Source organism: Megascapheus bottae, chromosome 5 (assembly GCF_031878675.1).
Source record: "Megascapheus bottae isolate mThoBot1 chromosome 5, mThoBot2.hap1, whole genome shotgun sequence".
NCBI classification, from domain to species: domain Eukaryota; kingdom Metazoa; phylum Chordata; class Mammalia; order Rodentia; family Geomyidae; genus Megascapheus; species Megascapheus bottae.
Genome location: NC_143513.1, coordinates 81,864,394 through 81,890,391, shown reverse-complemented (window position 1 = coordinate 81,890,391; position 25,998 = coordinate 81,864,394). Strand labels below are relative to the sequence as shown.

The 25,998-nt window shown below is 56.4% G+C and overlaps 1 protein-coding gene across 2 annotated transcripts in view; it reads left to right on the top strand.

Annotated features, from left to right (window-relative positions):
- Kcnh2 (potassium voltage-gated channel subfamily H member 2) overlaps positions 1-25,734 on the top strand; it is a 31,737-nt gene extending 6,003 nt beyond the window's left edge. The window contains exons 3-15 of one of the 2 annotated variants that reach the window (XM_090333529.1): positions 10,473-10,637; positions 11,940-12,383; positions 12,922-13,133; positions 17,343-17,771; positions 18,457-18,844; positions 19,117-19,316; positions 19,949-20,201; positions 21,607-21,800; positions 22,461-22,560; positions 23,008-23,280; positions 23,436-23,622; positions 23,923-24,100; positions 25,200-25,734. In XM_090333529.1, the coding sequence (XP_090189655.1) occupies positions 10,473-10,637; positions 11,940-12,383; positions 12,922-13,133; positions 17,343-17,771; positions 18,457-18,844; positions 19,117-19,316; positions 19,949-20,201; positions 21,607-21,800; positions 22,461-22,560; positions 23,008-23,280; positions 23,436-23,622; positions 23,923-24,100; positions 25,200-25,349 (3,173 nt within the window). In that variant the 3' untranslated portion in view covers positions 25,350-25,734. Of the gene's footprint in view, positions 1-10,472; positions 10,638-11,939; positions 12,384-12,921; positions 13,134-14,492; positions 14,858-17,342; positions 17,772-18,456; positions 18,845-19,116; positions 19,317-19,948; positions 20,202-21,606; positions 21,801-22,460; positions 22,561-23,007; positions 23,281-23,435; positions 23,623-23,922; positions 24,101-25,199 lie in introns of those variants that run through there. The other variant, XM_090333530.1, reaches the window with a different exon arrangement.
- Positions 25,735-25,998: the final 264 nt, after the last annotated feature.

The window sequence follows — 25,998 nt, the reverse complement described above, 5'->3', positions numbered from 1 at the left end:
TCTCTTCCTTCAACATCCTTGACCCTTCCTCTTGCCTTTGCCCTTCTCTCCCCTTGTCTGTGTTCTGTGGGCCTGTGTCTCATAGGTTCTGTCTCCCCAGTACCCACTGATTCTCCTGGCCCTATCTCCATGCCTCGTGTCCCCCGGAGCCTGTGCGTGGGTGGGGATCGGGGTGTCTCTGGAGAAGAGTCTATCAGCTTCTCCACTCCAGCTGCAGGCCAGTTGCCATGGCAACAAGGTCAGAGGGCCCCCTTTGCAACAGCTGATGCTGCAGTAGGGGGAAGGGCAGGGACTTGAGAGCCAGACCTATCCCCTAGTGTGTGGTGCCCTCCGCTCCCACCGGGCTGCCAGCTTCTGACGTAGGCTGTGCCTCCCAGGTACTCATAAGGCCCTACTGGTGCCAGCCATATGCCTCTGGGCCCCCATCTTCCTCTTTACCATCTGTGCTCTCCAGGCTGTCTCTTTCCTCACCTTCTCTACTCCCAGTCCCTTTAAGTAACAGGCCCTGCTTTGTCATTATTGCTGGGGCCTGTGGCCCCCAGGTCCTGATTGATAGCTTCTTGCATGGTTTCCCCCGCCCCCACCTTTGCCAGCAGGCAGCCCTGCGGTTGGCCGGTGTTGTTTGTCCTCATTGTGTCCTGGGCCTGGACAGTGTTGGGTGGGCGGCTCCTCCATGTTGTGTCTCTCCTTGTATTTCCCCTCAAACCCTGAGAGGAGCTATGTAAATATTTGCCCAAGGCTGTCTGGGAGGAAGCAGAGTTGACCATGGCTGTGGGGTCTGGGGAGGGAGACTGTGGGTAACAGGAGGGCTGGCTTGGTGATATGAGATGGGTAAGCCTCTTGTAGCCTACGGTGGCTCCTGTGTAGATTTGAGAGGTTCAACAAGGCCCTTTCCCACCTAAACATCCCCCAAGGCGACCTGAAACGCCCTCTTAGAGGCGTCCTGTAGGAATGACCCAGTTTCCTCTTTGCCACCGTGCTATCTGCTGACCCTCTGTGGGTGAGGGGCATGACACAACCTCCTAGCCATGTAGGGAGGTCAGGGTGGGGGTTCAGGGCCCAGAGGAGCCTGGAAGGACACCTGGAACAGGTGCTGACACGGGGACCTCCGCAGCTGCTGGCCCACAGTGCGGACCTCCGGGATGGGCACAGGGCTTGGCCTTTCCTAGGTGAGCCATTGTCTGCTGGCCTAGCTGCAGAAGGGCTTGGCAGGGCGCTCCCCTCCACCTGCCTCTCACTTGGCCTGGTGTTGGGTCATCTTGTCAGCTCATCTTCCCTCACCCAACTGTAAACTCAGGCAGGGCAGGGGGAGGGAAATCAGGAGAAAAACATGGGAAGGGGTAAGAATGTTCAAGATGTAATGGACCCTCTATCTGATGAATGTGACTGTAACCCCTCTGTACATCATTCCAACAACAAAATAAAATTTAAAAAATTCAGGCAGGGCAGAGAGAGCTGTTTGTTTTCTTCTCTTCTACCCACGCACTTAGTATGTAGTCAGAGCTCAGTACTTTACATGTTTGCTAAATGAATGAATGAATGAATGAATACTGCATGACAGAAGCTCTGTCCTGGGAGTTAGGGGATTTGGGGATAGTTTTGGGTTCAGCGCTGTGTGATCTTGGGCAAATCACTTCCCATCTCTGGGCGTCAGTCTGTCATAGTGTGAAGAGCCTTGGGTTAATAAAAGGCCAGGCTGGGAGTGGTCGTGGAGGCTGGGGAGACCTTCAGGGCCAGTGCAAGGTGGGACAAGGGGGAGGTGGCCTGAGGTGACCTTTGAGAAACCCGGTCTCACAGCCTTGCACAGGCTGTTTTCCCCAGAGACGCTTTGGGGATGCAGTGGGCTCAGGGTTTCAGGAAATCTGGATTTGGCTCAGCTCTTGTTCCTAAGGGATCCAAGCACCTGTCCCCTGCACTTCCCAATGCAGCAGCAGGCTGAGCATGCAACAGATGCCACCCAGGTGGCTACCAGTCCTGCTGTCAGGACTGAGGCCAGCCCGTCTGCCTTCACTCTGGGCACCTCCTGCCTGCCTGTTACTCTCCCTGTCCCTCGGCATCTTCTCACCTCTCTCCTCAAATGACTAAAATCACGACACTCATGTTAATGTTTTTTTTTTTTTTTATTTCCCACTTTCTCATTTGATTTTCTCTTTTCCTTTTTTCCTCTCACTTCCCAGTCCCGTGACACCCCCTATAGGCAACTATTCAAGTGTACTGTCTGTGAATGCGTTGCTCGCATATGTTCTTGCAAATGTATGTTTTGTCTGGATAGAGGCATGTAGATTGAATTTATGTAAATAATGCTGGGCCACTTTTCTTACCCAGAGTATGTTTTTAAGTCCAGGTGAGTTGTATTCGCTGTCTAGCCTGTGGCTTCCCATTCTGGGGAATACATCTACGTGTCTTGTGTGTCTCTTCTCCTGGAGAAGGGCCTAGATTTTCTCCACTTCCTTGCCATGAGAATTGATACTGCAGTGAACATCTGAGGACCTGGACCCTTCCATACACCTGTGAGGCTGCCTGTGGGCTGCATGTCCTGGGTGGCATTGCTGGGTCACAGGATCTCGGGAGTGTCTACTGCTACCTGACGACACTTGTCCATCTGCTTCCTAATCAGGCCATGAGATTCCTATAAGCCCATATCACTGCCACAATTGGTGTCATTCACCTCGCTCAATTTTTTTTCCCTAGTGTAATAGGTGAAAGTGACACCTTGTTGCCTTAATTTGCATTTCTTTGATTTCTAGGAAGGCTGAGTATCTCTTAGGTTTCATAGCCTTTCTGGATTTAGTTCCTGTGGATTGTTCATCTCTTTCTGTTGAGGCTGCTGCTTTTGTTTCTGCGGGTGAATTTGCAGGAGTCGATTGCCTATTCTAAAACCATCCATGAGTGCTGTTAATGTTCAATATATATTGCACATATTAACTCTGTTACTGAGTTACGTATCTTCTTTCTATTAGTATCGCTTCAGTTTATTCAACAGCCATACTTAATTTTAATAGAAAACACATAGTTGATTTTTAGCTTTGTTCATGCTGCAGAGCTGCATCTCCACGGCGAGGTCTGGGGTCTGCTGGCCCCTTCCCTCGCGTTCACTGGTCCCCCTTCTTTGGTTGGGTCTTGAATCCATCCCGGTGCTCCAGGGACGCAGCCTCAAGTCGAGATCAAGTTGTACTTGTTCCATGTGATGAGCCAACTTTCCTAACCCATCTCATCTGTTTTTTTCCATTGATTCCTGGGGTCACCTTCAGCGGAGGTTAATTTTCCACATAGCCGTGGATCTGCCTCTGACATTCTAGTCAGTTCCCAAATATGTGTCTGCTTTTGCATGAGACCTATATTAAACAGCAACAACAACAAAGCTGTGGTCTCATAGCTAGTGTCGCCTAGGTGAACCCTTGTTTTTTTTCCCCCCATTTATTGATCAGTTGGTTGATTAAAAAAATAGTAATCTAGGCTGAACTAGAATTCATGATCCTCCTGCCACAACCTCCTACTATAATTTCTGTAATTCTTTTCCTCCTACTACAATCTTGACCAGAATTCAATCAATTTTTTTTCTGGTCCTGGGGCTTGAACTCAGGGCCTGGGCCCTGTCCTTGTGCTTTCTCAAGGCTATCGTTTCACCACTTGAGCCACAGTACCACTTCCGGCCTTTTCTGTGTATGTGGTACCAAGGAATTGAATCCAGGCCTTTGTGCATGCTAGGCAGGCACTCTACTAAGAGGCCAGACTCCTGGCCCTTCAATCAATTTTTGTAAGTTAATTTTGGGAGAATTATTTACGGTGGTTGTCTCAGTTAAGAGATTAGGCTGTCTCTTCATTTTTACTAGATCAGTTCTGTATCTTTTATTATTTTAAGGTTTTGTTTCTCCACTATTTCATTCTGTGATGTGTGTGTGTGTGTGTGTGTGTGTGTGTGTGTGTCCTGGCCCTGGGGCTTGAACTCAGCATTTTTGCTCCAGGCTAGCACTCTAGCACTTGAGCAACAGCTCCACTTGTCTTTATTTGTTTGGTGGTTTTACAGAGATAAAAGCCTCATGGCTTTTCTGCTTGGGCTGGCTTTGAACCACAGTTCTCATGCTGCAATCTCTTGAGTAGTTAGAGTGACTAGCATCTCAGTAGTGCTTTTTTTTCTGTCAGTGGTGGGGCTTGAACTTGGAACCTGGGTGCAGTCCCTGAGCTCTTTTGCTCAAGGCTAGTGCTCTACCACTTTGAACCACAGTGCCACTTCTGGTTTTCTGGTGGTTAAATTAGAAATAAGCATCTCATGGACTTTCCTGGATGGGCTGGCTTTGAACCTTGATCCTCAGATCTTAGCCTCCTGAGTATCTAGGATTACAGGCATGAGCCACCATTGCCTGGTTCAGTAGTGCATTTTTGGTTGGTTCCTGTAATTTTTTTTTTTTTTTTTGCCAGTCCTGGGCTTGAGCTCAGGGCCTGAGCACTGTCCTTGGATTTTCTCAAGGCTAGAGCTCTACCACTTGAGCCTCAGCACCACTTCTGGCTTTTTTCTATGTATGTGGTACCTAGGAATTGAACCCGGATCTTTGTGCATGCTAGGCAAGCACTCTACCACTAGGCCACACTCCTGGCCTGGTTCCTGTAAAATTTTTAGCTTTTGTTACTTTTGAAATTGTTTATGACTGCTGTAGAGAAAAGCTATGTATCTTGTGAACTGATCTAATATCTGGAACTCTTACTGAGCTCTCTTGTTCTTCAGTCTCTCTCCCTCTCCCCCTACATGAGCATAACATATCCTAATTGTATGAGGGGTTTTATTGTGATATTTATATACATACATATAATGTACTTGGATCATTACTTAGGTTCGCTCTCTAAGGAGCTGATCATCAAAATAACACCAGCCTTGGGACTGGGGGTTTGGCCTAGTGGTAGAGTGTTTGTCTAGCATGCACAGAGATCCGGGTTCAATTCCTCAGTGCCACATACGTAGTAAAAAGCTTGAAATGGTGCTGTGGCTCAAGTGGTAGAGCTCTAGCCTTGAGAAAGCCCAAGGACAGTGCTCAGGCCCTGAGTTCAAGCCCTAGGATTGGAAAAAAAAAGTAACACCAGCTTTGACTATGTTTGGGTTGTGGTCACATATTTCAATCTTGAATACTCCAACTTTTCAAGGGGTTTAAACAGGCATGTATATCTGCACCAAATGTTTTTCAGAGCCTTGTGGGAGGGCAGATCAGTGAGGGATTATATTTTTGGCTTAACGTTCAAGAAGGCAGCAGGGTGCTGGTAGCTCATGTCTGTCTGTAATACTAGCTACTCAGGAGGCTGAGATCTGAGGATCACAGTTTGAAGCCAGCACAAGTAAAAAAGTTTGTGAGAGTCTTATCTCCAGTTAACCAGCAAAAAGCCAGAAGTAGAGGTGTAGCTCAAATAGCAGAACACTATCCTTGAGTGAGAAAGCTTAAGTGTAGCACCCAGGCCCAGAGTCTAAGGTCTAGTACCTGCACAAAAAAAAAAAGAGAAGGAAAGAGACAAAGATATTGCCTGCCTTAATGACTGATGGACGAGCTAGCACTGGGCTTCTTTTTGCCTTTCAGGCCCTCTAGGATATGTTGGGAGCCAAGTCCTGGAAGCTGTGTGGGGCACTAGTGGAGCCCAGGGGACAGTGACAGCTGTGTGCCCTTGCTGTGACAAAGGGGGTGGTATCACAGGGAAGGGGCCGAGGCAGTCGAAGGCTCGGAAATATAATGAATGCCTGGCGCGTTACTGCCTCATTTGTGCAGCCTCTGTCCGTAGTAACTGGAAGGTCAGGTAGAGGAACCTGTCTGTAACGATACTTTCGTAGCCTAACTGTTCTCTCTCAAGCCTTTGCATCAGGAAACTCAGCATTGTAGGTCTCAGTTTCCAGAGTAGGAGCATGGATGTTCTCTCTCTCTCTCTCTCTCTCTCTCTCTCTCTCTCTCTCTCTCTCTCACACACACACACACACACACACACACCCCTACACATACCACACCCCCACACTTACGAACTGGCTTGGTCCCCTGAGCCTGCAATAGCCTAGCCCATCCCTAGGGCTTCAGCTCCCCATGAGAGTGGTGTTGGTGACACCGTGGCCCCCCGCCAGAAGCAGCTCCTGCTGCATCTTCCTGTCGCCGCCACCAGGCTAAATATAACCTGACACTGCACAGTCCTGGGCCTCTGCTCCTCTGGAGACAGCCTCTGCCTGGGGGCGGACAGGGCCGCTGCAGCCCCAGCCTCCTGCCCTCAGGCTGACTTTGGGCCCATTCTGGGTATTGCTCCTTCTGCTTAGGGTGAGGCAGGAGGCCACCAGAGAAGGACGTGCGAGGTCACCTTTCCTGCAGGGACCTGCCACCCTGCCTCGTTATAGTTCCAAATGCTTCCACAAGGCCATCTGTCGTTTCATCTGGCACCCAGGGGCAGGAGCCACTTGTCCCTGTGGTACCCACAGAGCCTAAGCCCTGAGGTGGGCGACCCACCCAAGAGCTACACAGCAAACCAGAGGAGGGCCAGGGTCCAGGTGTCTTGATGGTGTGGGAAGAATGGCCAGCCCCCCAGGACTCTTCCACGGTCTGGTGTGTCCTCTCCCTCCATCCAGTCTGCTGTTGTGCTGGTCGTGTTTCTTCCAGTGCCTCACCTTTGTGGATGTGCTCAGTGACCCCTGTATGTACTGAGGAAGTTGTGAGGATACCTGGCTTACAGGTAAGCCAGCTGAGTCACGGATCCCAGGACCCTGTCTAAGGCTGGCTCAGGGCATTTGCAGGCCTTTTCCTGTCTGGTTCTGCCTTGATACATAAGGCCTGATTGGTAGAGTGAAGCATAGCTGCTCTCTGGGGGTTGTCCCACGCCAGGAGAGCTCAGAGGTGGGGATTGGTGAGGTACAGGACCCTTGAAAGGCCAGGAAGCCAGGCAGGGTGAGTGCTCTGCCAGGTGAATGTTGGCATCAAGGAACAGAAAGCCAGATGTTGCAGTCTGAACAATGGTGACCTTCCCGTGGAAGGCATACATGCTGCACCTGGAGTAGGTCCAGGCCTAGTTGTATCCCAGGCTTCTTTCTCCTGCCCCCCTCCCCTCAAGTGACCTTCAGTGGACGGCATGGTCTTTGAGGGTCTTCTGGGAAGAATGGCCTGGCCGCCTCACCCAGCCATGAGAACCAAAAGCTTTCATAGTATAAGCAATCTGGGCAAGCAGTTATCAATGCCTGCCTGCCTCCCTTTTCCTTATCTCCATCCCAGATTGGGAGCAGGTCTGGGCTAGGTGTGGAGCTTTCCTTACTTAGAGTGAGGGCTCTTCTGCCTGGCTAGAGATGAGGATGGGAGGAGGAGTGGCAGGCTGGCCCTGGCACCATTCCACCATTATGAGGCTCTCTTGAGCCAGCCTTTGAGCCTTGCCTGTGTTAGCTCATCACCCCATGGGCCCTGCAGGGATGGCTTGCTCACCTCGTGACACAGGCAGCACTACAGCGCACCACAAAGTGACTGACCAAGGGTCTTCTAACAATGCACAAAGCTCTCTTCCAGGTGAGACTGGGAATCTGGCTCCCTGCTGCCCCCTCCAGCCTGTCCTGCAGCCCCCTCCTTCCCAGAGTGCTCTTGGAGCATGCCTGCCACAGAGTGGCTTTCAGTGGAACTGCGGCCTCTCCCAGCATCCTCCTGGCTCTTCCTGAGGCCATCTCTATCCTGGGTGCAATGGGTGGTTGGGAACTGGGGCAAGTGGGAGGGGTGGCTGGGCTTCTGGGGCTGAGGGAGGGCCAGGGCGGGCGGTGGGCTGGATTGTTCACATCCTGCCAGGCCAGGGGGTCCTTGCTCATGTATTTCTTCTCTTCGGGGAAGCAGAGTCCTGGAACTTCCCACAAGCTTGCTATTTGTTCTGTGCCAATGTCAACCCCTAACAATTCTGGGCCTGGATGACCTTTTGCTCTCTGGGACCCTCCACACTTCTAGCCAGTGACGGGGTGGATGTGGGGGTCAGCAGGCTGTGTTGGAGAACTGGAGCTGGTGATGGTGAGATGGCGCTGCCTAGGGAGCCTGGAACCTACTTGGCCCCCAACTTTCTTTCCTTCCATTCCCAATTCTGTCTCCCCGTGATCAGGCAGGGCTGGGCTTCACATTTTTGGAATAACTAGTCCTTTGATAGGATTATTTGAAAGGAAAAATTCCTTGAGAGTCACCAAAGGGAGGGTGTGTGTGTGTGTGTGTGTGTGTGTGTGTGTGTGTGTGTGTGTTTGCGTGTGTGTTCGCGCCCGCGCATGCTTCTAGGAGCTGGCTTGTGTGGTATGTGGTAGCAGAGGCCTACCTGGAGTTTCTGCATCGTAAGGGTTTGGTGGTTTTGAGCTGCTAGGGTCAGATCGCAGGAATGTGAGATGTGGGGTTCCCGTCTGGGTGGCTTCAGAGTGACGGGCGGGCTTCTCTTGCCGAATAGTAGCCTGGTCTGAAGTGAGCATGGGGTGCTAAGACTCAAGGGCAGACCCTGCGGGGCTCTGTGTGGGGAACGGCGTCCCTGAGCCCTCTGAAGGAGTCATCTTGGTTCTGGCTCCAGGCTTCTGAGACAGGTCTTCAGGTGAGGACTGTGGCGTGGGGCTCCCGGGAGTGGATGCCGGGGTCCCCAGGGCCGAGGTCTCCTTGTCCGTAGTCCTGAGGAGACCAGTTCCTGCTCAGGCTGCTGCTGGCCATCACCATATTAGGGCATAAACTCCAGGCGGGCTGTCTGGGTGCCAAACGGTCTCCAGCTGGGCCAGCACCCTGCGGCTCCAACACCACAGCTGTGTCAGAGGCCGGAGGTCAGGGGACAAGAGCAGCTGCTGGAGGGAGACCCAGGCCGCACCCCTGCACTCAGAACTCTTGGAGGGCAGTGAGGGTCTGGGATGTGGTGAGTGGAAAGGTCACGGGGTGGGGCGAGAGCTCCTGGCCAGCCCCTCTGGGGCGCAGCCCTTCCTTATTCAGGGCTGTGCTGTTGGGTTTAAAGGTCCTACGATAGCATCCTGCTAGTCTGCAAGCCAGCCCTGTCCCCAGAAAGTCTGCACCGCACCAAGCCAGGGTCTTCTAGGAGCCACGCCTGTCCCAGCTGGCCTCCTGGCCCGCAGCTGACATCGCTTCCCCCTCCACAACCACCCCTCCCACCAGTGCCTCAGCCTGGCTGCCGGCATCGGGCACCTGCTCCAAGTGCCAGGGATACCAAGCCTCCCTTGACCCGAGCCACCGCCGCTGTCAGTCCCCTGCTGCCAGCCTAGACCAGAGGTGGGGTTGGCAGGGGAGGGGGGGATTAGCTTGGGGCGCTCTGGGAAGTGGAGAGGCCAGCCAAAGGGCTGAGTCTGGGCTACTAAGGATTGAATGTGACTGACACACTCTGCCACCTCCTTTCCACCCATGACTACCTCCTCGCTGATACCACTATGCCACCACTGACTGGATGGGCCAGCGGGCACGGTTCTACGTGATGTGGGCCAGGAGGTAGAGAAGACAGGTGGATGGCGGGGGGGGGGGGGCTGAGACGAGCGCAGGAGCTGAGAACATTCCCGAGTCCCTGTGGGTCCCCAGAGGAGAAGGAACAGGATGTCCCTGTGCCCTTGTGACTCATCAAGGAGGATTTCCAGCAGATGGGGCCATGTGCCCTCGAAGGAGCTGAGGGGACCTGTGAAGAGGAGGGAGAGAATTAAGAGCAGGGACAAGACCAGGGGAGATGGTCAGACTCTTTGGTGTAGGGCTGGTTTTCTTTGTTTCGACTGTGTCACACGGCAGCTACAAGACCACATGTTTGGGGACTGTGGCACTGCCAAATTGTTACAGAGGTTTTGAAACTCTTGCTTTCAACTCTGTGCTTACCTTGTGTGGACAGACACAACGGCTGGGAGCTAATCTAGAGAGAACAGAGACAGCCAGCAGTAGCCAGCTGTCTGTGGTGTCATTGCCCTTGCCCAGAGCACTTAGCAGGTGACCATTGAGTCAGTTTTCCAGTGCATGGGGAAAGAATCATTGTAAGTCTCATTTTATAGGCAAGGAAAATGTGCCTCGTCTTTCCTGTTTAACAGGGACGCTGAACGTGTTCAGAAAAATGTATATGTCATCAAGCAGCAGAGCTGAGGTCTGGGCCCAGAGATCCTGGAGCTAAAGGCTGTGGACATGACACTGGAGTGCACTGCTCTGAGCGATGGGAAAACGAACGTGTGGAAAGGATAGGGAGACAGATGTAAACACGGAGGGGAGAGATGTGAGAGGATGCGCATAAGAAGGTGGGCTGGGAAGTACGATAGGCAGAGCGGGAGAGAAGAGCCATGCAAGCAGCATGTGGGAAGCAGTGCAGACTGGCGGGCACGTGCCTGAGGCATGGGGTCAGGGCAGCAGATGCCGCAGAGGAAGAGGGGGCTGGGGAGGTGAGGAGCAGAATCGTTTGGCTCCTTTGGTTTTGGGGCCCATCCTGGCTGGCTTTGTGTCCCGTTTCTTGTGGGGGGAACCCTTGGTTCCATCACAGCCTTTGTCACCCCCCCCCAGGGAGCTGCTTCCTGTGTCTGGTGGATGTGGTACCTGTGAAGAATGAGGATGGCGCTGTCATCATGTTCATCCTCAACTTCGAAGTGGTGATGGAGAATGACATGGTGGGGTCCCCGGCTCGTGACACCAATCACCGGGGGCCCCCCATCAGCTGGCTGGCCCCTGGTAAGTATAGCAGAGGAACTCTTTAAAACATTTTTTTTTTTTGTCCTGGTACTGGGGCTTGAATTTGGCCCCATGCTTTTACTTAGATTTTTTTTTTCACTTAAGGATGACACTTTGCCCCTTGATCCATGCCTCTATATCTGGCTTTTTGCTTTAACTAAAGATAAGAATCTCAGGGACTTTGTTGTCTAGGCTGGCGTGGGATCACAGTCCTCAGATCTCAGCCCCTGCTGTAGCTGGGGTTATAGATGTGAGCTACCGGTGCGTGGCAGGCTAGCAGGTCACTTGAGCCAGCTAAAGGATACATAGTTTAGTTCTGTGAGACCAATGCTCTGCAGGAAGGCAAGAGAGAGGTGGGAGAGAAAGGGAGGAAGGAAGGGGAGGGAAGGAGAGAAGAAGAGGAGGTGGTAGGGAGAACGGGGAAAGCAGAGCGGGGAGAGCCTTGTGTCCTTCATATCAGAGGCTGGGGGACAACACTCAGAGATCTCACTTGGCCCAAGTAGAGCAGCAGAGCCCAGAATGACAGGTCATTGAGGCAGGAGCGAGCCTGTGAATTTTGGCCTTGTCATCGGGGTTTTCATCCGATGACTGAAGGAAGAGTCTTCTCTCCAGTCTTGCTGGGGGGGTCCTGAGATGGAGACTTGCCCGGCTAGCTGGGAGTGGTTCCTGCTTCCAGCAGTGGTAGAGTTCCTGCCCTGGGTCCTTCATTCTAGACTGGCCAAATTCTCTGAGTGACCTTGGAGATGGGAAGAGAGATGCCAGGGCTTGCTGACCTCCCCTCCCCTGGTGGACCCAGAGGCTCGCATCCCCCACCTTTGCCAGGCAGCCTCTTTGGGTTTAGCCTGAATTCTTCCTCAGAGTCATGCCAAAAGCATTCACCTCTTGGTTTCTCTGGCTTTAAAACAGCTGTGACCCTCTACAAACACTGGCCCTATAGAGCCAGCTGCCAAGCGGCAGGTGTGAGACAGAGCCCACGACAGCCCTCTGTGTTCATGCAGAGGCCTGGCACCAACCACGGAGTCTCATGAGCGCCCGGGGTGGGCTCAGATCTTCCTGTGTGACATGAGTGGGGCATGGTTCTCTCAGTGCTGTGAGGACTGGGGCTTGTGGAGTCTGCCCAGAAGTAGGGCTGGAAGTGCAGCTGCTTACGACTACTTTTGGCCAGGATTGCCTGGTTTTGGGGAGTCGAGTGCTGGGCATGGAATGGACCCCTCGTTCCATTCGGCAAGACTCAAGTCACTGGGCCCCACCCTGTCCCAGGCTGCTTGAGGTCTTCAGATCCAGGCCTTTCTTTCCCTGCAGGCCGGGCTAAGACCTTCCGCCTAAAGCTGCCGGCCCTGCTGGCACTGACGGCTCGGGAGTCACCTGTGCGGCCAGGTGGCACGGGCGGCACAGGCTCCCCGGGAGCAGTGGTGGTGGATGTAGACTTGTCACCTGCGGTGCCCAGCAGTGAGTCGCTGGCCCTGGACGAAGTGTCAGCCATGGACAACCATGTGGCGGGAATGGGCCCAGCGGAGGAGCGGCGTGCGCTCGTGGGTCCCAGCTCACCACCAGCCAGCGCGCAGGCCGTGCACCCGTCACCCCGGGCACAGAGCCTCAACCCGGATGCCTCTGGTTCCAGCTGCAGCCTGGCCCGGACGCGCTCCCGAGAGAGCTGTGCCAGCGTGCGCCGCGCCTCGTCTGCCGACGACATCGAGGCCATGCGTGCAGGGCCGCTGCCCCCGCCTCCACGCCATGCTAGCACCGGTGAGGGCCCGTGTGCTTGAACCGCCTGCCTTGCCCTGCCCTACACTTCCTGCTCCCCAGGCCTGTGAGGTCCTGCAAGGTCCACCATTTCCTCTCTTTCTCTTCCGTGTCCTGGGCGCCTGGGAGATGGAAATCCCATTAAGCACTTATTTAATCTCATTAAGTGGCTTTTACTCTATTAAATGTCCATTCATCCCATTGCGCTCTTCCACTCACAGAGCCTTTGCTGGCCCACGCAGCTGGCTGTCCCAGGACCTCTGGACGCAGCGATGGTGGCGGGGCTGGGAAGGGTAGGAAGGTCCAGGGGCCCTTGACAGGTCCCCATTCCCTTCAGTGACCCTTTCTTCCTCCTCCTGTGGTCTCCGCTCACATTGCTTCATGGGGAGAAGGTCTGGCTGGTGCTTGTCCTGTGGCCCAAGCTGACTGCATTGGGCACTGTCCCGCACAGTCCTGGCTCAAGCAGAACCTGGCCCCTGTGTTCTCATGGCCTGGCTGTCCCCTCCTGCCCTCCTAACCCAGCTCTGCCTCTCTGCTCCAGGGACCATGCACCCCCTGCGCAGCGGCCTGCTTAACTCCACCTCAGACTCAGACCTCGTGCGCTACCGCACCATTAGCAAGATTCCCCAGATCACCCTCAACTTTGTGGACCTCAAGGGTGACCCCTTTCTGGCCTCACCCACAAGTGAGCGGGAGATCATAGCGCCCAAGATAAAGGAGCGTACCCACAATGTCACTGAGAAGGTCACCCAGGTAGGTGCCAAACTGCCTGCCCTCTTTTTACCTTGAAGGAGCTTGGAGGGAAAGGGTGTGGTCAAGAAGTGGGGGAGCGAGGTCCACTTGGGGAAGAGAGGGGGGGATGATCCAAGGTCCTGGAGCGAGGGCCCCACACAGGGAGGGAGGACAGAGGCCTTTGGTGGGCAGATGTGGAGGATGGGTTGATGGGATGTCTGGACCTCAGGGTCCAGGGTGAGCACAGGCCACTTGGAGCTGAGGATGTATGGAGGGTGGGAAAGTAAAGCCTCAGGGACATAAAGGCTTTGGTCACAGGGGTGTGCGGAGGGTACCATGAGAAGAGGAGGTGTCCAATTAGAAGGGACCGCAGAGGTCAGAGTCAGGAGGATCTGGGTTCTTCCGGCCGAGGTGGAGGGTGGGCACTGTCCTAGCGCAGGAGAGGACGGCTTCTTTCCCGCTTGGGTGAGGAGGGGTTGGTGATGGGACAAGGATGCAGAGGGATGCAGTCCTTGAATTCTAGGCCAAGACCGGCGACTTTTGGCCAATATGCCTCTGCTTCAGGGTGAGTCCCATCGTTTGTCCCCTGCGGCAGCAAGGTGGTGGGTTTATAATGCCCCCTCAGCTGCTTCTTCCTGTCCTGGCCTTGGGGGTATGGAGGGCTGGGAGAGGGAGCCTTGCAGTGACAGACCCTTGTCCTCGGCTGCCCCCTCTGCTGCTTCCACAGAAGCTGCTCTGGTGGCTTGTGAGGGAGCTGCCCTGCCCGGGCCTCTCTTGGCCAGCGTCCTGGTTCTGCTCCCACCACCTCTCTGGGCTCTGCCAGGTCCTCAGCCCTTTGGCCTTGACTGGAACGTTCCTCCTCATCCCAGGCCCTTATCTGGCTGCCTACATGCTCCCTCTCTGGTCGCCTCCTCTCCTAGTTCCCATCTGGTCCCCCGTGTTTGCCCTGCGGCTGCCAGGCCCACAGTGTGTGCCTGCCCGCATGTTGTGTGTCTGTGAATACGTTTGTGTATGTCTGTGTGTGGTGCCAGTCCCTGGGCATCTCTCCATCTCAGGGTGTCTCTGGCTGACTCTTGCTAGCTCCGTGCTGGACTGCCGGGGCGGGGGTGTCGGGGAGACCATTAATCTGCGGTGACAGGCCTGGCTGCTGGGCGGAGGGGGAGGGGCCTAGGCTGCGGAGTGGCTGCAGCGGAGCCAGGAGCAGGCCGCGGGGGGAGGGGGCCGCTGGCCAGGCTCAGGGTAGAGGGCGGGCACGGGCTGGGCGGGAGAGTCCAGGGTGGTGGCGGGGTAGGGGTGGGGACCTGGGGGGAGGAGGGGCCGGCCCAAGGAGCCGCGGCTCCCACCACAGCTGTTGGACTGGCAGCAGGCAGGCAGAGCGCAGCACCCTGGCAGCAGGACCCACACCAGGGGACCATGGGCATCCAGAGCCAGGCAGGCTGCTGCCCACATTCCCCGTCCAGGTGACCCCAGCTCTGGGGCCCAGCCCTAACCACCCTGGCTTCCTGCCAGCGGCAGCCCTGGCTGCCAGCGGGCCAGCCTCGGGGGCACACGGCCTGGGATGCTGCTGGGGTGCACGTGAGGCACGGGCCGGGCCCTTACGCCCCAGGGCAAGCAGGCTGGGGGGAGCCAAGTCTTCCATGGCGGCCTCAGCAGGGAAGGCGAGCAGGACAGGGGCTCTGCGGCCCAGGGCCCAGAAAGGCCGGGTGAGGCGGGCCGTTCGCATCTCCAGCCTGGTGGCCCAGGAGGTAGGTGAGCCCTGGCCCCTCTTCTGGCTAAGGCTGGGGTGCTGAGGCAGGTGGGGAGAGGGCTTCCGGAAGCAGGATGGTTTGGACGCCAAAGGGTCCACGGCTGTCCACCACTGGCAGAGCTCTGGCCTGCCCTCCTCTGGGCTTCTAGGTTAGGGTCTGAGGTTTCCTTTGGGGAGCCCCTCTCCTGGGGTCCCTGGGTTCTCAGTCTTCTAGCTTTAAGTACAAAGCTAGGGAGACACTAGGAGTCAGATGGGTGCCCAGAGAGGATGGTGAGGAGACAGAGGGAGGTGAAGGAACTAGCGGGCAGCAGCCAGGCCTGGCACAGAAGCATTGGGGCTCCTCACTGTACTCGGGGTGGACCTTGCGGCTGGAGAGGGAGGCTTGGCTTGCTTTCAGAGTCCTTGGACTGGAGCCTGAGGAGGCGAAAGCCAGAGACCCCTGGGTAGATCTGAGAGCCTACCGAGCCTGGGCGCCTGGGCCACCTTCTTCAGGGCAGTCCAGGCAGTCTTCCCAGACTGATTACTTCCTGGGACCCACCTTTCTGCCCTCAGTGGCCGGTGAGTCCAGGAATTCACTCCTGTCACCCCTCCCCTGCTCTCCCTCCCTCTGCCACCCCTCTCCTGTTCTCTCTCCCCTGCTACCCCTCCCCTGCTCTCTCCCCCCTTCTACCCTTCCTTTGCTACCCCTCCTTTGCTCTCTCCCCCCCCCCCCCGGGCCCCCTTCCCCTGCTATCCTCTCTCTCTACCCGGGCTTCTTGTTGAGGAAGGGCAGGGGCACAGGTGAAGACTCAGGGTCTTATCAGTAATGTATGGGGCAACAGGGCTTGAGGGTTTCAGGGCTTGAGGCCATGTGGAGAGCAGTTTGCTTCAGCCGGTCCAGACCTTGTGACTCGGATTGTGGGTGTGTGTGTCCATAGGCTGTGGGGCAGACTGGAGAGGGGGCCACTGCGGTCAGGGTGACCAGCATAGCTCCCTAGCCTGCACCTCAGAAACAGAGAAAAGTCCCGAGTGGGCTGACCTCTGTCCCTTGTCTGTGGAGTCCCATTCGTCTTTCAGTTCCTGTTTGACCTCTGAGATGCCACTACATCATGCCCATTTGCTGTTGGCCTTAAGAATGAGACTACATGTGCAGAAGGCAGGGCAGAAATGGGGGCCTAGACACAAGATTCTTCCGTGCTGCACACCCCGGCCATGTGTCCCTACCCCATCTGGGATGTCTTCAGCCTCTGTTATTAGCCTGTGCTGGTCCAAACTCTGTGACCCCATCTTACTTCCTAATTAACTTCTCTAGGGAGAAGTTCTCCAAACCGCATCGCCTGTGCAGGTGGGCCCAGGGGATTCCCACTTGCACTGGACTGGGAATCTTTAAGACCCATCTAGCTCAGAGGCGTGAGGCCAGGAGACTCCTGGGACCCTGTGATCTGGGAGCAGGTCTAGCAACTCGGGGGCATTGGGTGAGGCCTTGTATATGGTTGCTTGGAAATGGCAGGGTCTAGGATGGAGGTTTTGGGTTGAAAGTCTGGGAGAGAGGATTCTGAGGTGCTGAGGAAGGCACAGAGGGCCACACAGGCTTCTGTGGGGGAAAAGTAGCCCAAGCTCTGAGTACTTTAGCTTAGGAGAAAGCGTGGCTTGGCTGCTGCCTCCTGGTTCTGATGGCACGCCTTCCTCTGCCTGGCTACTGAGGGAGCAGGATGTGCCTCCTTGTCTGTGAGTGGGGACCTGCACAGGCCATGTGTGCCATGCCAGAGCTGCCCTGGTGCATGTCCCTCTGGATGCTTAAGACACCAGCTCTTCTGGGCTGGGCTCTGTCCTCTGGGTCCTTTTATAAATATGTGAGACCACTTGGGGCCCAGGTGGAGAGGAGCTGCCGCAGGGGCAGGGCAGTGGAGCGTGTTGGTTTCTTTTCCCAAAGAGACCACGATGCCAGAGACTGGGAAACTGGAGTCCTTGGGCAAACAACATGATGGACTGGTGGGAGCTGCAGTGACCATTTTGTGCGTTGGGATCATGACTCCTGGGCCAGTTGCCCAAGTTGGGCATTGCAGTCCTTGGAACATTTTTCTAAACTCAGACTATAGCATGTGTGTGTGTGTGTGTGTGTGTGTGTGTGTGTGTGTGTGTACATGTGCGTGTGTGCATGTGCAAGTATGCCTTTGGGGATAAGATTGCGCATGAGGGTCTGATCTACATTGCTTGTGGCTGGGGAACAATAAAAGGCTTTACTATGTGATGCCCTGAATTTCAGTATCCTGGAAATGTCCTGGAACACTCTGAGTGTCTTGGAGTCAGCCGGTCAGCTTGCTGTGTCATTCTGGGCACTATACTGTCCAGGTTTGGGGGTGGTCAGTCAGTAGCCATGGCTGCTTGGCCTTTTGATGGAAGCAATTTTGGCTTCTCTCCCCTTATTCTACTTGTGTGTAGCAGGGCTGTCACCGCTCCCACGCGTGGCCTGTCCTCATCCTGCATCTTGCTTCTCTACCCAGGTCCTCTCACTGGGTGCCGATGTGCTGCCTGAGTACAAGCTGCAGGCCCCTCGCATCCACCGCTGGACCATCCTGCACTACAGCCCCTTCAAGGCCGTGTGGGACTGGCTCATCCTGCTTCTGGTCATCTACACAGCCGTCTTCACGCCCTACTCGGCTGCCTTCCTGCTGAAAGAGACTGAAGAGGGTTCCCAGGACCCTGACTGTGGTTACGCCTGCCAGCCGCTGGCCGTGGTGGACCTCCTCGTGGACATCATGTTCATCGTGGACATCCTCATCAACTTCCGCACCACCTACGTCAACGCCAACGAGGAGGTGGTCAGTCACCCCGGCCGCATCGCCGTCCACTACTTCAAGGGATGGTTTCTCATCGACATGGTGGCCGCCATTCCCTTCGACTTGCTCATCTTCGGCTCTGGCTCTGAGGAGGTAGGTTGGTAGGGAGGTTGTGGGCAGAGGGTGGGAGTTGGCGGGAGATGATGGGGTGAATGCGTGAGAAGAGAGGGGTGTCCTGATACAGCCATGCTTTCTTCTCTCCAAATAAGCCGCCTGCAGGGCTGTCGGGGTCAGAGGGCGCTCCTTTTCTAATCTGTCCACCCAAAGGGCCCACCATTTCTCCTTTTGCTTTTCTTCTTCTTTTGCCAGTCCTCGGGCTTGAATTCAGAGCCCGGGCACTGTTCTTGAGCTTTCTCAACGCTAGCACTCTACCCTTGAGCCACAGCACCTCTTCTGGCCTTTTCTGTGTATGTGGTACCAAGAAATCGAATCCAGGGCTTGGTGCGTGCTAGGCAAGCCCTCCACCGCTAGGCTGCGCCAGGCTCTTGGGCCCACCATTTCCTAATTACACCCAAGTGCCCTAGAAGCTGCTGGGAATTCTGTCCTGGCACCTTGGGCTGACTGCTGCTCCTCTCCGAGTCCACCGCTTTGTCTTAATAGCTGGCCCCAGGACTAATGAGAGGCTTGTGCTTGGTATAGTGTGGGCAGTGCTGCAGTAACTAGGAAGGGGTCCTGGGAGGAAGGCTTCTGTCCCCTCGGCAGGGGTTACGGCGCGCCCGGTCCTCGTTGGCCTCACCCTGGATCTCTGCCCCCCGCCCCTGCCCCCCGCCCGCCCCAGCTGATCGGGCTGCTGAAGACCGCGCGGCTGCTGCGGCTGGTGCGCGTGGCGCGGAAGCTGGACCGCTACTCCGAGTACGGGGCGGCCGTGCTCTTCCTGCTCATGTGCACCTTCGCGCTCATCGCGCACTGGCTGGCCTGCATCTGGTACGCCATCGGCAACATGGAGCAGCCGCACATGGACTCGCGCATCGGCTGGCTGCACAACTTGGGCGACCAGATCGGCAAGCCTTACAACAGCAGCGGCCTGGGCGGCCCGTCCATCAAGGACAAGTACGTCACGGCGCTCTACTTCACCTTCAGCAGCCTCACCAGCGTGGGCTTCGGCAACGTCTCCCCCAACACCAACTCGGAGAAGATCTTCTCCATCTGCGTCATGCTCATTGGCTGTGAGTGCGTCCTGGGGGCGGGCCGGGGCGGGGCCTGGGAGGGGGCGTGGCCCGCGCGCCCCGCCCCGCTCCCAGGCGCTCCCCGGGCCGGGTCCGGGGGGTGGGCGGGGCGCTGCTGGAGGCTGGCGTGTGTGTGAGCATGTGTATGTCCACTCTCAGACGTGACCGGACCGCGAGTGTCGTTGACCCGGTGCGGGGCCTGAGCGGAGGGTCCCCGTGGGCGGGCGGGGTCCCTGTGGATGCTGATGGCCCCACTCACCCACGCCCCCCAGCCCTCATGTATGCCAGCATCTTCGGCAACGTGTCCGCCATCATCCAGCGGCTGTACTCGGGCACGGCCCGCTACCACACCCAGATGCTCCGGGTGCGGGAGTTCATCCGTTTCCACCAGATCCCCAACCCGCTGCGCCAGCGCCTGGAGGAGTACTTCCAGCACGCCTGGTCCTACACCAACGGCATCGACATGAACGCGGTGAGGAGGCGCCCCAGAAGCGTGGTCTCTGTGTGTCTCTGTGCCTCTCTGTCTGTCTGTCTCCTTGGCTGCTCCTGAGGCTGGAACTCAGGGCCTGGTTGCAGTCCCTGAGTCTTTTTCTCAAGGCGAGTGCTTTAGCGTTGGAGCATCGCTCCACTTAGAGCTTTTTCTGAGTAGTTTATTAGAACTTCCCTGCCTGGGCCGGCGTCCAACTCAGATCTCAGCCTCCTGAGTAGCTAGGATTACAGGTGGGAGCTGTCAGTGTCCAGTTTGTGGTCCTCTTCCAATACACCGAAGCCCATGAAAGCTTCCTTACCAGAAAGCTCTCCCCACTGGGGCCAGCCCTGTACCAGGCCCTTTACACGGCCACAGCTTTCAGTTCTTCCACAGCCAGTGGCTGAGCTGATCTCAGCTCACTGGCACATGGGAACTTGGAGGTCCAGAGGAAAAGCGTGTCTAGCCTGGGGTGGTGCGGCTAGTATGGGAACTCAGTCCTTCTGGGGGCGGACAGGGAGGGGGGGCATCCTGGATCTCTGATCTTTGAGGTTTCCCTCCAACAGAGTCAGGCAGCAGACTAGAGAGTGAGTAGAATCCCAGGGGCAGGTGTCCTGAGCCAGCCCTTCTGCCTTCAGGTGCTGAAGGGCTTCCCTGAGTGCCTGCAGGCGGACATCTGCCTGCACCTGAACCGCTCACTGCTGCAGCACTGCAAGCCCTTCCGAGGGGCCACCAAGGGTTGCCTTCGGGCCCTGGCCATGAAGTTCAAGACCACCCATGCACCACCAGGGGACACGCTGGTGCACGCTGGGGACCTGCTCACCGCCCTCTACTTCATCTCCAGGGGCTCCATCGAGATCCTTCGGGGCGACGTGGTGGTGGCCATCTTGGGTATGGGGTGGGCCCACTGGACGGGAATGCCCCCTGCCGCCTAGAGAGGCCTGAGCCCTCAGAATGCAGTTACTAAGGCCCTGGACTGGGCAACTTTAATTTACCTAAACTCAGGCCCTTCAAAAGGAAGCATCAGAGGGGAATCCCTGGTATGAGGCTGCTGAGTTCTGTGAAGTCCCAGGTTTCCTTGAACTTTAGGAAATGTTAGGATCTCTCACAGGCAGGCACTTCTTGCTTCCTTCACGCTGAATCAGTCTAGATGCTCTGAGGGTGCAGGGAAAGGACAGTGTCCTCTCAGAGGCTGTGTGTCAGCATTTTTCAAGGGCCGTGTGGCCCCTGAGGTCTAAGGTGGTAGGCCTGGCACTGCCATGTCCAGAGCAAAGTGAGTTCTGCTCGCTCCCTCCCCTCCTTTCTCTTCCACCTGTGCATGTGTATCCGTGTCTATGATATTGGAGACTTCTTGGCCTGTCATTTTATCACTCAGTTCAGTCCAAACACACATCACTCCATGACTCCCTTAGCCCCCAACTAAGTCGAGTTTCACTGCACATTTTAGTATACTTCGGTGTGTTTTATGCTACGTTTCTTTTTCTTTTTGTCTTTTGCCAGTCCTGGGGCTTGATCTCAGGGCCTGAGCATTGTCCTTGGGCTTTTTCCTCAAGACAAGAGCTCTACCACTTGAGCCACAGCACCACTTCCAGCTTTTCTCTGTATGTGGTACAGAGGAATTGAAGCCAGGTCTTTGTGCATGCTAGGCAAGCACTCTACAATAGGCCAAACTCCCCGCCCTATTTTTTTTTTTTTGGTAGGTCATGGGGCTTGGACTCTGGGCCTGGGTACTATCCCTGAGCTCTTCAGCTCAAGGCTACACCCTACCCCTGCACCTGGACGTTGTCCCTGAGCTCTTCAGCTCAAGGTTACCACCCTACTCCTTGAACTACAGCCCCATAGTCCTCAGATCTCAGCCTCCTGAGTAGCTAAGATTACAAGCGTGAGCCACTGCATCCAGCTCCAGCCCTATTTTATACTAAGTTAACCTCTGCTATTTTATTCTTTCAGTAAAAAAGAATACTGGTTTTGATTCCCTCTAGTTCTCACTACTAATTGGAAGGAGGTTGCTTATAAGGACATAGCAGTTGGCCATGAGAGTGTTTAGGAAACAGGGCTTGGGGATAAAAGTGAGGTCACAACCTAAGGAAGTCAGGGCCACAGACAGAGTGGTCTATGGGCTCTGGTTGTTGAGACCCCTAAATTCCTGGCCTTTTGTCCGTCAGGCACTCCCCACCTTCTGAGTGCTGAGGGAGGATGGCTGGTGGGTGCTTTCCCGGCTGTGTGGCTGGGTTCGGAGTCCCACATCTGTGCTGGCCCCGTGGGCTGAGATCCCTGTTCCCCTCTTGGTCTCCAGGGAAGAATGACATCTTTGGAGAGCCTCTGAACCTGTATGCACGGCCTGGCAAGTCCAATGGGGACGTGAGGGCCCTCACTTACTGCGACCTGCACAAGATCCACCGCGACGATCTGCTGGAAGTGCTGGACCTGTACCCCGAGTTCTCAGACCACTTCTGGTCCAGCCTAGAGATCACCTTCAACCTTCGAGATGTGAGTGGGCCCTTCTGAGCTGCCCACGCTGGGTGCCTGACCTTGAGGGTTCTGCTACCTTGCCTCTGTTCCTGTCTGTCGAGCCGGATCCCAGGCTGGGCCGTCCCAGGTGGCAGCTCTTAGAGGCAGAGATCAAGAGGGTGGGGTGTGTGTGTGTGTGTGTGTGTGTGTGTGTGTGTGTGTGTGTGTGTACGTGTGTGTGTAGTTCCCCCTACCCTTCTCTGTCTCCGTCTCTCTCTTTGTGCTTGGACTGTACTGGGCCTGTGCTTGTACTGAGGCCTGGGTGCTATGCATTAGCTTTTTCTGCTGAAGGCTGCTTCTCTATCACCCTGAGCCACAGCACCACTTCTGGTTTTCTGGTGGTTAATTGGAGATCAGAGTCTCACGGACTTGCATGCCTGGGCTGGCTTTGAACCACAATCCTCAGATCTCAGCCTCTTGTGCAGCTAGGATTACAGGTATAAGCGACCAGCACCTGGCTTACTTTGTGTTTTTTATCTGGTTAGAGATAAGTGTCCTGGACGATTCTGTCTGTGCTGGTTTTGAGCCCTGATCCCCCCTCAGTTACCCGAGTGTCTAGGATTACAGGCGGCTTCTGGCCCTGCTCTCCGGCCTGGGCCTGGCTGGGCTGGAGCTCCTTGACACAGCTTTTCCTCCCAGACCAACATGATCCCTGGCTCCCCTGGCAGTGCGGAGTTGGAAGGTGGCTTCAACCGGCAGCGCAAGCGCAAGTTGTCCTTCCGCCGGCGCACAGACAAGGGTGAGATGGTCAAGGGGAGGCGGGGAGAGGAGCCAGGGCCCAGTTGGTGGGTGGGCAGTGTGCTCCTTCAGACCTTCTCCCCCGCCCGTCCCCATCCACCTTTCCTGCCCTTGGAGCTGTCCCCTTGGGAGGCCCCTCCCACACTCCTCCAGTGGGCTGGACAGCACCCTGGGATTGGTGAGTGCTGCCTTGATTGATAAGGGGGGGGGGTCCATGGTGGGGCAGAGACACTGGACTCAGGAGGTTGAGGGGCTGGCACAGGAGTTCCAGGAATCCCCCCCCACTGCTGTGCTTTTTGGGGAGCTGACTATGAGGTTGAAAGTGGAATTGACAGCTGGGGACGAATCCTGCCACCTTCCCAGGCCTAGCTCAGCTCCTCTCGTCCCTGTCCATCTGCCCTCCCTGTGCTGCCCTCCCCTCTCTGAGGTGGTTCTCTGTTTCCCACAGACACGGAGCAGCCTGGGGAGGTGTCGGCCTTGGGATCAGGCCGGGCGGGGGCAGGGCCCAGTAGCCGGGGCCGTCCAGGGGGACCATGGGGGGAGAGCCCGTCCAGTGGCCCCTCCAGCCCTGAGAGCAGTGAGGATGAGGGCCCAGGCCGCAGCTCCAGCCCTCTTCGCCTGGTGCCCTTCTCCAGCCCCAGGCCCCCCGCGGAGCCACCAGGCGGGGAGCCCCTGACTGAGGACTGTGACAAGAGCAGTGACACCTGTAATCCCCTGTCAGGTAGGGAGTGCAGGGGGCTTGGACCAGGGGTAGGGGAGGGGGGAGGGGTTGGAGGGGGGAGGGCAAGTGGGTAGAGATGGGGGGCAGGAGGGGTGGAGGGCAGGGGGCCCAGGGGTCATGGGTTTTTGGATCTCATTCCTTTTCTCTGATTCCAGGAGCTTTCTCTGGGGTGTCCAATATTTTCAGCTTTTGGGGGGACAGTCGGGGCCACCAGTACCAGGAGCTGCCTCGATGTCCCGCCCCTGCCCCTAGCCTCCTTAACATCCCGCTGTCCAGTCCCGGCCGCCGACCCCGGGGAGATGTGGAGAGCAGGCTGGATGCACTCCAGCGGCAGCTCAACAGGTAATGAGGGGTTCCTAGGCAGGTGGGAGGGGCCCCCAAGTGGAAGGAGGACCAGACTTTGCCTGCTGGGTTCGTGGTGGCGTTTCGGGGTAAAGGGAAGGCTCTGTTCTTTAGTCAGCCGCCTGCACCAGGCCTCTGGATCCCTTTCCTCCCCAGATGAGGCTGGACTGCCACACCAGAGTGCCTGGGAGCCTGGCATGGACCAGCTGGCCCCTCTCACATGCAAGGCACCTCACTTGCTTGTTGTGCCTCCCCCCAGTGTAGACACCACAAGTTTGGTCTCCTTCCTTCTCGCCCCAGGCTGGAAACCCGGCTAAGTGCAGACATGGCTACTGTCCTGCAGCTGCTACAGAGGCAAATGACGCTCATTCCTCCTGCGTACAGTGCTGTGACCACGCCTGGGCCAGGCCCTGCCTCCACTTCCCCTCTGCTGCCAGTCAGCACCATCCCCACCCTTACCCTGGACTCACTTTCTCAGGTAAGTCCCAGAACCCCTCTCACCAGCACCCCAGCCGTACCTTTCCCGTTACAGATCCGCTTGACTTCCCTTCCCGCCCGTCCTGTGTGTTCTTCCCTCCTCTGACCCCTGCAGACGTGACTGTGGTGCGTCTGAACTCATCACCGGGGGCTGCGTGCTGTGTGTCACTGGAGCTTGGCACAGGGTCCCAGGTTCTTGTGTTGACATGCCTCCTGGCTTCCTATTTGCCCATCTTGGCTCTCATTCTAGCTGTATTACTGTGCCATTGTGGAGGCAGCTGGCATTTCCAGGGTGATCAAGCCAAGTCCCTGGGGGTAGGACTTCCTGGGCCTGTATTTCTCCCTTCCTGTTGGAGAAGGGCCTCCCCTGCTCTCTGTCCTTCCCTGAGTGGTCATGTAGGTTTCTTGCCTGAAGGACAGCCATGTTTGTCCCTCTCACACCAGTCCCTCAGGAGTGATGGCCTGGGATCTGCTCCCCGCTCCCCTGGCACTGCTCCCCCTCCCACATGCTGCCTGCTCCTGTTTGTAGACATCAGTGCCCACGTCAGCAAACGTGCCAGTCTCCTTTCACAGCCTCCCCCGCAAGGATCTCACCAGCAGACTTGGCAGCACCCACAGGCCCCTCCTGCCTGCCCTGGCACTCCCCTGGCCATCAGACGCCTGGTCACCAGCCTGCTCTGTTTCTAGGTCCCCAGAGTTCTTTCTAGAACTTTCTAGAGTCATATGTCTGTGTTCCAGCTTCTGCCCTAGCTGGACTCCTTATTCCAGGTTGGGTCTGGATCAGCTGCCATAGTCCCTAAAACAGGAGGTCATGCCATAGACTGTCCCCTGGCCCCAGGACAGGCAGCTCTGCGGTGGCTCCCAGCATCTCTAGCTGTGCTTCTGGGGGCACATTTCTCTACTTCCAGCCTCGGCGTCTATCTCTTCCAGCAGTCCTTGTCATGCTCTCCCTACCACACCCCTTCCCGCGCCCTCACGTCGCTCATTCCACTTTTATTCTGCCTTCTAATCCTGTCCCTGATTGCCTGTGTTCTTCACCTCTCAGTCCCTATCCTCTTGTGCTGTGCCTCCCTGCCTCTCGTGTTCTGTGTTTCTTGCAGGTTTCCCAGTTCATGGCGTTTGAAGAGCTGCCTCCAGGGGCCCCAGAGCTCCCCCAAGATGGCCCCACTCGACGCCTCTCCCTGCCGGGCCAGCTGGGGGCCCTCACCTCCCAGCCCCTGCACAGACATGGCTCAGACCCAGGCAGTTAGTGGCACTGCTGAGTGTGGACACGTGGCTCACCCAGGGCCGCTCCCCTCGGAGGCCCTGCCCAGGAGGCCCTGGCCATGGAGAGGGGAGAATGGTGACAGAGCAGCCCCTCCCCTGCCGAGGGACTGTCTTCTCCTGCAACTCCCCTGGGCCCCACTGGGAGGAGCAGGGGCCGGGCCAGGCAGTGGATGGGGGTCTGTGGTCCCCTCACTTCCCTGGGGCATTAGCTGGTCTAACTGCCCGGAGGCACTGGCCCTGGGTCTTAGGCACCTCAAGGACTTTTCTGCTATTTACTGCTCTTATTGTTAAGGATAATAATTAAGGATCATATGACTAATTAATGAAGATGCTGATGACTATGAATAATAAATAATTATCCTGAGGAGACTCCAGTGGTGTCGGGAAGGTGTGGCCCTCCCCTGCTAACTTGCTGTGTTCACGTCCTGGTTGCCTCTGAGTGGAAGCCGGGGTCCTTGACAAGGCTCTGGCTGGCTGGGTGCCTGAGGTTTCAGGGCTGGGTCTATCTGGTGGGTGTGTGGCGGAGGGCGGGCTCTCTCATGGGACAGCCTCCCTCTTCCTCCATCCTCCTCCTGGGGCGATCCCTCAGGGGTGGTTTGCTTTGTTGAGTGTCCCCTGAGCCCCGCCTCACGT